This window comes from Hoplias malabaricus, chromosome 3 (genome assembly GCF_029633855.1).
Source record: "Hoplias malabaricus isolate fHopMal1 chromosome 3, fHopMal1.hap1, whole genome shotgun sequence".
NCBI classification, from domain to species: Eukaryota; Metazoa; Chordata; class Actinopteri; order Characiformes; family Erythrinidae; genus Hoplias; species Hoplias malabaricus.
The window spans coordinates 71103630-71117106 of record NC_089802.1 but is presented as its reverse complement, the minus strand read 5'-3'; the positions used below and the strand labels follow the sequence as shown (position 1 = coordinate 71117106).

General features: G+C 40.6%; 2 protein-coding genes across 3 annotated transcripts; both read right to left on the bottom strand.

Annotated features, from left to right (window-relative positions):
- Positions 1-2640: 2640 nt before the first annotated feature.
- On the bottom strand, positions 2641-10705 carry zdbf2 (zinc finger, DBF-type containing 2). Of its 2 annotated transcripts, XM_066663163.1 has the most exons (8): positions 10442-10487; positions 9782-9891; positions 8947-8991; positions 8792-8825; positions 8503-8568; positions 8220-8319; positions 7171-7298; positions 2641-6381 (listed from the first exon to the last, which is right to left on the bottom strand). In XM_066663163.1, exons 7-8 carry the CDS (start codon positions 7227-7229, stop codon positions 3981-3983), a joined length of 2460 nt encoding a protein of 819 aa, XP_066519260.1. In that variant the 5' UTR covers positions 7230-7298; positions 8220-8319; positions 8503-8568; positions 8792-8825; positions 8947-8991; positions 9782-9891; positions 10442-10487; the 3' UTR covers positions 2641-3980. The 2 variants fall into 2 exon arrangements, with proteins under 2 accessions (XP_066519260.1, XP_066519259.1); XM_066663162.1 differs by lacking the exon at positions 8503-8568 and having other exon boundaries at positions 9782-10705.
- Positions 10706-10842: 137 nt separating this feature from the next.
- eef1b2 (eukaryotic translation elongation factor 1 beta 2) lies at positions 10843-12901 on the bottom strand. The gene is made up of 6 exons (XM_066663165.1): positions 12742-12901; positions 12169-12291; positions 11831-11972; positions 11580-11643; positions 11135-11260; positions 10843-11041 (listed from the first exon to the last, which is right to left on the bottom strand). The coding sequence occupies exons 1-6, from the start codon at positions 12819-12821 to the stop codon at positions 10887-10889; spliced, it is 690 nt and encodes a 229-aa protein (XP_066519262.1). The 5' UTR covers positions 12822-12901; the 3' UTR covers positions 10843-10886.
- Between the last annotated feature and the right edge of the window lie 576 nt (positions 12902-13477).

Sequence of the window (13477 nt, the reverse complement as noted above, 5' to 3'; positions counted from 1 at the left end):
CCTGTGTTCGATTGCTGAAGTGTGGCACCCAGATACCGTACATTTCTTTGCTCCTTTTAGCAATACCTCCCTTTAAGGACTGAATAAAAGACGCTTATTTGGAGTACAGCTATATCTCAGGCTCCATTCTCTCATTTGTCACACTATGTACATGTTAATTTTAGGGCAAGATGATGTGTCTTCAACTTCCTACAGTAAGAAGTGCATTGATTTAATGTAGTGCACATGAGAACATATATATGTCTGAAATAGCAACTTTAGGGTAAGAGGGAATAACTTTCTATTTCTATTTACGTCATTGTTAAAAACCTTATTTCCAAGTAATTTTGGAGCATTTCAGCCACAAAACGTTTACACAGTGTGAGGAACACCTGCTTGTTCATTTCATACAAGCTTTAACTGTATAGAATACTGTACAAAATGTAGACAGTCCGGAACGCACAAAACTACCGCTATACCTTTATCCTGAATAACACTCAGATACAAATAAAATTGCTTTCAAGTCATGTAGGTTATATATATACAGGGGTTGGACAATGAAACTGAAACACCTGTCATTTTAGTGTGGGAGGTTTCATGGCTAAATTGGAGCAGCCTGGTGGCCAGTCTTCATTAATTGCACGTTGCACCAGTAAGAGCAGAGTGTGAAGGTTCAATTAGCAGAGGGTAAGAGCACAGTTTTGCTCAAAATATTGCAATGCACACAACATTATGGGTGACATACCAGAGTTCAAAAGAGGACAAACTGTTGGTGCACGTCGTGCTGGCGCATCTGTGACCAAGAGAGCAAGTCTTTGTGATGGTTTGGGCTGCAATATCATGGCATTCCCTTGGCCCAATACTTGTGCTAGATGGGCGTGTCACTGCCAAGGACTACCGAACCATTCTGGACCATGTGCATCCAATGTTTCAAACATTGTGTCCTGAAGGCGGTGCCGTGTATCAGGACGACAACGCACCAATACACACAGCAAGACTGGTGAAAGACTGGTTTGATGAACATGAAAGTGAAGTTGAACATCTCACATGGCCTGCACAGTCACCAGATCTAAATATTATTGAGCCACTTTGGGGTGTTTTGGAGGAGCGTGTCAGGAAACGTTTTCCTCCACCAGCATCACGTAGTGACCTGGCCACTATCCTGCAAGAAGAATGGCTTAAAATCCCTCTGACCACTGTGCAGGACTTGTATATGTCATTCCCAAGACGAACTGACTGGTGTATTGGCCGCAAAAGGGGGCCCTATACTAATAAATTACTGTGGTCTAAAACCAGGTGTTTCAGTTTCATTGTCCAACCCCTGTAGATATTTGTATTCTGTATATAATTTTATTATGTACAAGATGATTCACATGAACATCACCAGAATGTTGCATTTACTAGTGTAAACTCTGCTTTTTCAGGGGGCCCAATTTTAAAACTTTTTCAAAGTTGGGATCAAGTCAGTAACAAACAACGTAATGTGTTCCGCTAAAGGTTCTGGGCTTATTCTGACATTAAAATTTTTAAATGAACTTGAGATTGTGGGTTCAAGTCCTGCTCCAGGTGACTGTCTGTGAGGAGTGTGGTGTGTTCTCTCTGTGTCTGCGTGGGATTCCTCCAGGTGACTGTCTGTGAGGAGTGTGGTGTGTTCTCCCTGTGTCCGCGTGGGTTTCCTCCGGGTGCTCCGGTTTCCTCCCACGGTCCAAAAACACACATTGGTAGGTGGATTGGTGACCCAAAAGTGTCCGTAGGTGTGTGTGTATGGCCCTGTTAAGGACTGGCGCCCCCTCCAGGGTGTGTTTCCGCCTTATGCTCAATGATTTTGGGTAGGCTCCAGGCCCAACGCGATCCTGAACTGGATAAGCGGCTACAAATAATGAATGAATGTATGAATAAGAAAATTGCATATTTCATGCATAATATTGTCATTCCTCTATAAAGCTGATCACACTTCTGACCGTCCATTGACCATTTTAGTTTTGTGGGTAGATGTCAGTAAATTATGTGTAATTACATTTTAGAATACAAATTTATTGCAGTATTTCAGGATGTTTTGATTTTGCAGAACTACGTCACTGCGGCCGTGGGACTAAACGGTCTAGACACTGAGTATTTGTGTTAAGTGTGTATACGATTGTGATTTAAGAAGTTGTCTAACAGGTTATATGTGCAATTTATCCAAATTATGAAAAATAAATGATGGAACAAATCTCAACAGATATCCGTGTTTCAGCACCAGGCCGGGCGTGTAAAAACAATTTGTGAAATACGTGCCTGGGGCTTTGCTGCGCATGTTTGCATTCAAGATTCTGTTTCTTGTCCGTAGCTACAGATCAAAACACAGCTGTTGTTTAAAAGCATGTTGGGTTTCACAGAAGTACACCACTGATCTCTTATTATTCAAGGTCTCCATCACTGCCAGACATCATTAAAGGGGTTATTTGTGGTGGAAAAAGCACAAAGAGTGCTCAATGGACACGCATGTGAGACTGGACTTCACAGTTTTGGAAGGACTGTGTTTCAAGAGACCAACAAACCGTAGAAAGGCCCCACTTAGTGGCAGAGAGAGAGAGAGAGAGAGAGAGAGAGAGAGATTAGGAAAAAATGCAAAATTTGCAAGGTATATATCACCAATAAAAACTTTAATGTACATTAATTATTAAATATTAAAACATTTTGTCAAAAATATTTATTAAAAACATAAAAAATATTCCCATCAACAATTTAAAAAATGTATGACTAACAGACAAGAAATACAGACAAGAAATTAACCTTAGCTAAAAATCCAACTGTGCAAAATTAAACAGCATCAGACAGACCAGGTCTTTGCCTACGTCTGCCCCTCATCTGTAAAAGAGCCTTTTTAAATCAAACAGCACATTCTAGTTTAAAGAAGAACTGCACAGATCTTTCTAAATTTCTCCACAATTAAAGATACATATTTGAGTTTACGTGAACAATCATCCTGTGATGTTTTTGTTTGAATTTTTTTAATGGGAAATGGCATGTAGCAGAAAAACTTGCAGAGTGGACAGTGTGAAAAAGTGGTCTAGAAATAAATAAAGCCATTTTACTTAAGCTTGAGCTAAATAATAATAATAGAGTTGAATTTTCACAACAGCCAGCCAAGTTGAACTATTTACACTTGGGAAATTAAGACGCTCTGTTATATTCATATTTGTTTTATAATCTTTTTAGCATGATTATGTAGTGTATGGTGTAGATTCCAATAATTCGGTAAAAGCACAAGGGTGCACTTTCTTCTCCTTTAGGAGGGTTTAATGTGAAATAAAATAAAGCCATACCACAGCCCTCCACTCATAGTATGCCTTCCCTCACAAAACATAACAGTTGTTCTTTTAAAAAATGAACAATGCTCTCTTTAATGCTATTAATCTAATAATAACAGGCAACAATAATAATGAGATTATTACTGTCACTTCTTACTTTGTATTCTCTTTTCTCAGAAAACACACTCATTATCAGAATTTGTGTTTTGTTTTTGTTTTTTTATTTTTGGATTGCAGCTTTTTGTTTAAACCCTTTAAATCCCTCATTATACTCTTGACATGCAGAGGGCACAACAGTGTAGTGTATTGCAATATCACAAGTCTAAATGAAGCTACATATCTTCTTAGAATTATGTGAAATATCAACGATGATAAAGCAGTGGTAAATACGTTTTGGTTCGTCTTCTTATACTGCCTTATAATGCCCTACGCATACCTCTATACCAAAAGTTTTATTTAACCATTTCCTAAAACAATTCTCTGTGACTACATTACATTAAATATATGAATGTCAGATTTCTGGTTCCCATCATTTTTGTGAACTATTTTTTATTTGTCAATTTACACCACTCTGAATAATTCTTTAAAAAAATCTGTGCAATTCCCCTTTAAATCTCTCTACATACTTTGTCTGTATTCCTATTGAGTCCAGCAGATTACACAGTCTTTATAGGGACACAGTCTCTGTATAAGTTGTCCAGTAAGGGGTTAGAGAGCCAGCTTAGAAGATGCTGATGATCTGGGTGAAACCCTGGTTGAGTTCTTGTTCCGGGGAGACACTCTACCTCCCGCGGCGACACGGGTGCTGACCCTACGTTGGAGAGGGCTACCAGACTTTACCCTTGATCTAGCTTTTATTGACTTCCTCTTGGTCCTGTAAGGGGGTGCTGATGGCTTCTTTGCTGGAGTAAGGGGTTTCTCTTTAAGTCCTTGCCTCTGTGAGCGCCGCCTGACTGGTGGACGGTCCACCTGTTCCTCTGCATGGTCCTCTTCTAGATTGGTCCCTGCAAACTTGAGAGAACCATCTGCATGTGATTGAGATTGTGTTCTGGTGGAGCTGTCTGTATGAGAGGCAGAAGGCATGAGATGCCCCAGCAGAAAACGACTGCTGCTGGAAACGGATGATCGGCTGAACAAGGCCCTTCGGCTACTAGACACTGAAGAGCCAGGTTCTGACGGGCCACCGCTATCCAGGAAGGAACCAGAGGTAGACGCACAAAGATCTGCCATGCTACTGTCACCGCGTCCTTTTGTAGAGCCTCTGGGTGAGCGCCTCTGTGCTGAACTGTAGCGTTCTTTGTTGATGTCAGGACTAAGGCTGCGAAACAACTGTCGGACATGGGAGAGAGATTTAGAACTGGGCATTGAGGACATTCCTTTAGGTGGAGTTTTAAGGATTCTGTTTGTCAGTGGGTCATAATATTTGAGAGGAGTCTTCTTGTACTTGTATTTAAATGCACATTCCTCATCTGCTGACTTCCGCTTTCTGCCCATTCTTTTAATTGGAGTGGGTTTGAGGGTGCCCTGTACTCCATCTGGGGAAGAAAGAACATAAACTATTGTTTTGGGCTGCAAAGGACTCATAATCTTGCAGTAAGATGCAGGAAGCTTGAGTGCACACAGTCTTGTCTTCATGTCTGGGGTCCTCTCAGGGCTCAGATCTTTCGGAGGCTCAGGGACATTTGGAAAAACGTCAACTTCAGGTACTGTTTTTCTCCGCACCACAGGGCAGCTTGGGGTTGTAGTTTGTGTTCCGTGGCTGACTTTTACCACTTGGCAGCGTGATGCCATCCGGTATATCCGTCTTCTGGTTTTCTTGAACACTGGTGGATGTTCTGGGTCCTCCTCAGGATGGGGCTCTACTAGAGGTATAACATCGTTACACAGAGCACCATCAGCATTTTTCTCCTGATGTCTGCTCTTTTTCTTTTTTCTGCAGTGCTTCCCAAACTTAGCCAGAGATTCACTGTCAAAATAACAGCGGAATTGCCCTTGTCGGAACTCTTTCACCATGCCATCAACTTTCAAGTCATCCTCTAACATCACCTGTGCCCATGTCTTTCCCACAAAAGACTGTGGTATGTGAGGAAGATCTGGAAAAATCTCTTCCACTTTGTTCTCTTTGGTTTCCCCAAACTCTGTTTGTTCATCTTCTAACACAGTGTTTAAAGCTGTGTGCAGCTGGGATTTATACCCCTGGTCCTCAAGGTTTATATGCACCTCCATAAGGCATGCTAGACGTTTGTCATCAGCTGTGTTTTTCTCAAATGCAACCTGCAATGTATTGTCCCATTCCTCACTGTTTTTAGACTCATTTATAGACTGCAAGCTGAGATGAAAGCTGCCCTCTTCCTCCTGCTGTATTTGTTTGGGGCTATGGCCATAGCAGTACTTCCCAATAACCTCTTCTATCACCTCTTCTATCTGGTCTGAGTGTTCACTAAATATCCGTTCCCTGTGTGGACCTGGTTGCACTGCAGTCCATAAAATAGTCTCCTTAAATGCTGGCTGTGAGGGTCCAAGCTGGCCTTTTGAGGTAATGCACTTTGTTACTGGTGAACCACGACAACCTGTGCTGGAATCACTTCCCCCTCTATGCCTATTGGTTTTTCTGTGCGCTTTCCTGTGCTGAAGCTCAGGGGTTCCTGTTTGAGTAAGAGGAAGAGGTTTTGAGCTACATGGTTTCACAGGTGGTTGAGTTTGAGAACTCTCTGGCTGAATGGTTTGTGCAACTTGTAATGATGCATGTGGTTTGTCTCTAGCAGACCTGCCACTAGTCCTATGCAAAAACCCCTGTGTGGGGGAATACTTTTCAGGAACTGGGTGTTCCAACCCTTTTCCCCTTGTTTCAGTACCAGTAAGTGCACTAGTTCCTGCACCACTGTCCATTGGCCCAGGAAAAGGAGTGCCTGCTTGATAGTGACTCTGGCCCTTGAATGCAGTTGTGGCTTCAGCTTGCACCAGTTGACAGGATTCCTCATCCGAACTGGGCATCTCCTCTCGGGTTCCAACAGATGCTCCATCATCCTCCGACCCACAGTACACCTCTGATAAGACTTCTCTTGGGGCCGGTAAGGTGCTCAGACAAGGCAAGTCAGCATGGGTAGGCCTAGAGCGAAAGAAGAAGAAGAAGAAGAAGAAGAAGAAGAAGAAGAAGAAGGAGAAGAAAAGCTACTTTAGTAATCTCCTTGGGGAAACTGATTCTCTGCATTTAACTCATCCATGGTAGTGAACACACACTGGTTTGCAATTTTTGAGCCACACACACTACGGTCAGTGAGAACACAAAAAAATTGCAACACAGCCTACCACACTGCCCAGTGAGCTGGTGAGGTCTTTACTTGGGCCTTGCTTAAGGGTAAATAAGACACTTAAGCTGTTAATAAATGTTTCCTGCCGATCTTAGGAATTGACCAAATGACGCTCTGGTCTCAAGCTTGCCTCTCTAACTTTACGCCCATGGTTACCCCCAACAAGACTAAAATTGCAAAAAAGCATAGGAAACTATAACGTATTCAGTTCAGGAATAAAATAAACAATCATTATTTCACCAGACTAAACTCAAGAACTATAATATACAAGTCAAAATCTGGGCACTTCAACATGCATTCAAAACATAAAATTCACAGCATAAATTTCAACATTTTGTTTATTTTAAAAAACAAACAAAGAAGCTGGTTAGCCATATAATTGCAAATCTATTCACAGTACATCTGTCAGTTAAGTAAAATTTCAAGAGGACTGACAGATCACACAGATTCTTGTCTTAACTGCATTTTAGAAAAATGTCCCAATTTTCTATAAATGTCATTTGTACATGTAAGCATAAATACGGAATTTAAAATTGTGCCAGTATCAACTTCACGATTAAATTGAGATGTTATTGTACAAAGTATACCGTGTGTCATTGTAGCGATGAGGATGGTGTTGAAGCACGTCCTGGAGGAATCTCTCCATAAGACTTCCAGAGGACACATCTGCTCTTGCTGCCCGCACAACTTCTCTGTGCCTAGCGCTCAAGATGTGCTACAGAATTCAACAAAAAAGTAAAGCGCACAAAAAAACAAACAAACAAACAAAAAAAAGACCACACACTTATTTTCAGTAAACTAAACCAATCAAATTTTAAAGTTAAACAACAAAAGAGTGCATTTTTGACATCCCTTATCCTATTACTGTCTGTTTACAAAAATACTTGATAGTACTAAAAACTAAAAATGACCTCTGTAAGTAAATTCAACACAGACGTTAACATAATTTTCCTATACTACTCGGCTGGAGTGGTCAACAACACTCTTCCTGGTGATATTATTTCCTTCAGGTTCTGAACAAACTCATCTAGCAAGCTATAGACTTCTGAAGAAAGTTATTTACTGGATAATGTACAGTGAAATGGGTTTAGGAATACTCTACAGGGCAGACTGTTGCAAACAGATTCTCTACTATTGTAATTTTTAAGACTTCATTCATTTATTCATTACCGCTTATCCAGTTCAGGGTCGCGGTGGGTCCAGAGCCTACCTGGAATCACTGGGTGCAAGGCGGGGAATACACCCTGGAGGGGGCGCCAGTCCTTCACAGGGCAACACACACATTCACTCACACCTACGGACACTTTTGAGTCGCCAATCCACCTACCAACATGTGTTTTTTGACTGTGGGAGGAAACCGGAGCACCTGGAGGAAACCCACGCGGATACGGGGAGAACACACCAACTCCTTACAGACAGTCACCCGGAGCGGGAATCGAACCCACAACCTCCAGGCCCCTGGAGCTGTGTGACTGCAACACTACCAGCTGCACCACCGTGCCGCCCATTTTTAAGACTTAACACTTAAAAAAGGGCTGTACTAAGGTTTGCAATATGAACTAGACAAAATTAGTATTATTCAGCACATGAGAAGACATAAAAAGTTTGAATGATTTAAGGGCTTAAGTCGGCCTACCTCTTCTACGCTGCTATAGAGAACCTGACAGCAGCTGCAGAAGCCCTGCCGTTGAGGGGTGTTTGAAGGACCAGCAACTGGCTGCTCCCTTCCACTGGTCCTGTGTTGTAAATAAAGATGAAAGATAAATAAATGATATACTGCATACTACATTCTAAGTTAATTATGACTTTGTTTTTAGATATTATCCTGTCAATGTACCACATCATAATTTTATTACTAGATAATTAATTTGTACTAGATATCATGATTTAGTTCTAAATCTAAAATGTGTGGTACGGACCTAGTATATGTGATCCTTACAAATCTCAGGGTTCAGATCAGAATTCTCACTGCACATGTTGGTGATCTGCTGACATATTGGTTATTTGCAGATAATATATACACAACAGAAACTACAACAACCATAAAACTTTAAAATATTTTTTCTAACTAGTCAGTCTGGTATTACACTGACAGTTATCAGTAAGCAGGCATCTGAAAAATAACTTTGTCTGAATTAAAGTCAGACCAAGCATTAGCATTCACGAGGTTGCATCTGTTGTGGACATATTTTAATATGAAAATCTCACCTGTGGGACATGCCAGCTTGATCTGTAACTGCATCTACAAAAAAGCAATGGTAAATATCAAACTTCCAACAAACACTGAGATGAAAACCTATGAAGAAAATAAAATGTTGTAAAGTAAATATGTTTGAAGAAATAATACGAATAAACACACATACTTTTAGCAGTGGGTGCAGGTCTCTCCTCCAGAGGCATAATATTGTCTGAAATATGCCATTTGATGCAGTTAAATAGCAGTATTACATTTCTGTCCATAGGTTTTTATTCAAAAGTTGTGAAATTCCACTGATTTTTCTATATTTATTTACAATTAAATCAGTAACTAAATTCAGACTGGTTCCGTGTGAAATTGTCCCTTTGTTGTAGAGTCAGTTTTTCACTGGTGGTGACAGAAAAAACTTCTAAACCATGTATTGCTTCTAGATGCTACCTAACCAAACGTTACTGTAACCAGTATGAAGCCTGAGACACCACGTTATAATGATGGGAAATACAAATGGAGTTCTGTAAAGTTAAAAAAGAAGCTTATTTTTCAGATTTACCCCTATTTTACCACTATCTAAATAAAAAATATTAAATATATGTATTAAATAATATATATAAAGAAACATAAAAGATATTCTGGTGGTTAGGGACAGAAAATAACAATACTTAGGACTGAGTGATTACAATTTATATTACATATTATATTTAAATTAAAAATGACATTAAGAAAATAATTTTAAAAATCACAATCATACTCTCGTTTTGACTTGTTTTTGTACACATCGCCGGGCAGGACGAACATGCTATACCCAAAGAGGCCTTGAGCAAGAGTGCTTTCGGGACACTGGAGCCTACGGCTATAACATAATTAAAACGGTCTGGAGAAGAGCGTCTTCCAAAAGCCACCATAAATGTAAGCTGAGCAGATATTCGGCAAAATCAGTGTAATTCCCCTTTAACAGATCCTATGAGGGGAAAACTGGAGAAGAGCAGTTTACAGTAACTCACCTGCCAGGAGGAGAGGAAGAGAGAGAGAGGATGCTCACTTTGGAGACGGACAGTTCACATCACTGGATGTGGGGTGTCACGCAGCCACGTGTGAAAACTGGAGACTGCGTCTAAAGACAGTGGGGAAACGTAACGCCTGTCTTATTTCCTTACTCATGCTGTTACTGTACATTTATATTTATAACCATGCATCCAAAGCTAAACCGACAAGTACCGCCCAGGTTCTCTGTAAAACACAGTTCTAAATAATTCGCCAATAACTGTCTCTCACTGGCGACCTACCGCTGAAGTTAAAGCGCAATTTGATTGGCGAAAGCTAGACGGAGCCAGCTAGCTAACTACGCCCTATATTTACGTCCAACTCACTTTTACACAGGCTCGTTTTAACTATTAATACCTCTGTTTATCGCTAAATGTTTTCAAAAGGGAGCAGCATTTATTTCCCCAAGCCTGTTACAAAAACTGACCTAGCAAACTCAGCAATTAGCAAAACCGGAGACATTTAGCTAGCATAGCAACGACAGGCCAGGCGTTTTACTAATTTTTGAAACTAAACGGCGGCCTGCAACCAAAATAACTGCCCAGAAAATGATTTCTTTAAACCTGTTATGTGTTATGTATCAACACTGACAAATTGCTGTGTTTAAACTGTTTTCCCACCTAACTAGAAATGTTTCTCCATTGAAGCAGGGCTTCTCCGTGTGACGTCAACGGAAAGCGCGGGAACCCGCCTTCTCTCGCCAACTCTAGGTCGCGTCTCAAATGTCTCCCTACACCCTACCGCCTGCCCAAGTCTTTGATAGGCAAAGGTATTGTCCAATAAATAAACGTGGAGTTGAGCCAGAAACCTGGATATTTAACCCACTAATTAATAAACTGGCCAGGGTAGTAAGTGTCCGATTTAAAACAAACAAACAAAAAAAATTATGGGTAAATAAAATTATACATACTAAAATATCATGTCCCTGTTTAAGTACCTTTACACATTTCATGCTTTTAACTTTTCCATTCCATTTACAAAGAATAATTAACAGACATGCCTCAAATGAAAAAGCAACACATGAATTTGAAGTGCTGTTTTATTGGGTAATGCTTTGTCTTTGTTTCAGATCTTGTTGAAGGCAGCTACATCGACAGACTGGATGTGATCCTCGAAGGCAGTGATCAACTCTTCCAGCTGATCTGTTCCAACCTTGTCATCTTCTACCACACATGCAATCTGCAGCTTCTTGATGCCATAGCCAACAGGCACCAATTTGGCTGTAAATATATATATATATATAAAAAGTTAAGGTGTGAAGCGTATTTCAGTAGTTGTAACTGAATATCATACAGAATGTAATATGCACTTACACTGGCCCCAAACCAGGCCATCCAGTTCAATACTGCGAACACACTCCTCCAGCTTGGCCATATCAGTTTCATCGTCCCAAGGTTTTACGTCCAGAAGAATTGAGGACTTTGCGATTAGGGCTGGCTCTACAAAAGTAAAAAAAAAATTGGCAAATCAATTTTGAGGGATTAAAGTGTCATCCCTATACATCAGTGGTTGTTATAAAGGGCATAATTAAAGTAGCTTAGAAGTTATTAAATGTTTTGTTTTATATAATCTTCAATGTATATAGTCTATTGAACATTGCCCCTTTTTAGAGGAGCGTTTCCTCTGTTTTAAAGAGTCATATTTGCAAAATGCTTAGCCTTTACAAAAATGGACCTATCTAAGGGCCAAAATGAACTAAAGCAGAAAGCGAAAGTGACAAGTTCATATTCAAGACGTCTTAAGGGAGAGCAAGTTTACTTTTGGACTTCTTTGCGTTGTATGCGGCTAGTCTCTCCTCCTTCAGCTTCTTGGTCTCTTCATCCTAACATTTTACAGGTGAGAAAAGAAAAATAGTTTGGCAAGGAAATAAACTGATCCAGTGTTTCCTCCCATAAAAAAGGCTGGCAATCAGATATAAGAGATGTTCCATCACTACATCAGTCGAAAGATGGTGAGAAAAATCATCACATACCAGCAATCAACAAACAACAACCACTACAAATACCAACCTCCTCCTCATCAGAGCCGAACAGATCAATGTCATCATCCTCTTCTGCATCATCAGCAGGAGCAGCTCCACCTGTGGTGCTTGTTGTGTCCTCCACACCAGGGGGTCCATACTGACCCAGTGGCTTCTTCACACCTGGGAGGCTAAAGCAGAAGAGCAGGAACATTAAGTACGACATGCAATCAGAGCACCGTTTTTTCCCCCTTCATAAATCATAACTGCATCAGAGTTTTAAAAATAGTGTGCATCATTTCTTCAGGCGAAAGATGGTGATTAAAACTCATCATGTGCTGAGGGATGCTGGCCAACTGTGGGTTTTCCAGTGATGTTTGTGGTTACCTGGCCTTTTCCTTCTGGTAAGACTTGATGTGATTGTACCAGCGAAGGGCATGGCACAGGTCTGCGGAGGGGGCACCAGAGAGGGCATCGAAGACTGCAACATCAGCCTGAGATGGCACATATCTGAAAGACAAACATGACATTCTCACTGATTAGTCTTTAAGCACTGATTTCCAGAGACATAAATATGTATATGTATGCATGAACTAAACACACCCATGTTTCACCATGCTACATGAGTCTGACAGGTAGATTCATGGCTGTATTTTCTTGAATTCTAACAGGAAGATTCCCACATTTGATTTTTTTTTGCATACTGATGTAGACAGAGCTCATGTGTCTCTTTATGTAAAAAAAAAAAACCTTTAAAACTTGGATTGAGGGAAAGATTTCTGAAGAGGTGTACAAAACAGGAATAAACAACCAAATAATTATTCCATCAAATATGTAATTTTAGCAAAAGTTACCTCGGGAACTTACTAAAGGCCGACCGATACAACCTAACGCCAAACGACTACCCGAGAAGAGGAGCTGTGTTAAAAGACGTTCTTAAACTACTTAATAATGTCTCACCCTTCGATGTAGCTCTTATCCGCCAAGAAGTCGTTGAGGACTTTGAGTCCAGCGGGAGTTTTCAGGTCGCCGAAGCCCATTGTGAACGTGAATAACTAAAGACCTCGTGGACAAAGTCGGCCCCACAGCTTGGAGGAAGAGCGAAGGAACGACGAAGAGGCACTGAGGGTCTTTATACTGCCGAGGCCCCGACTCCTCCTGCTCTAGACACGTCTTTACTAAGGCTAAGTCCCAAACAGATATACGCTCCCTACGTAGGGCACTACAATTAAAGGCCCCTGCAACAAAACAGACAAACAAAAGACTTATCCCAGCTTCGCCCTTGTATTTAAAGTTTGTTTACTCTCTTGGACCTTTTCTCAGTGCATAAAATATTGTTTCTTATGTGAAAAAAAAGCATATGTGGCACAATGTGTCACTGTCACACAGCTCCTGGGTTTGTGGGTTCAAACCCTACCTCTATATCTTGTGTTTTGGTTTTCCTCTGGAATATTCTTTAATTTTCTAACTAGTACAAATAAACAGTAAAATATGAAAAACATTAATTGAATTATTGTTATTTTGGCAAAGGCATGAGCAAAAGTGCATTCTGACTCTGGGGAACCTGTTTGGAAATCTGCACTCTAAATTCTCTGTCTTTGTTGTTGTGGTTCACCTGCTTGTCCATTTGAGGTCACACTTACTAATGCTTTTTAACTAGTGGTCAGTATGCCATGCCATTCTGGTACTCATTTAG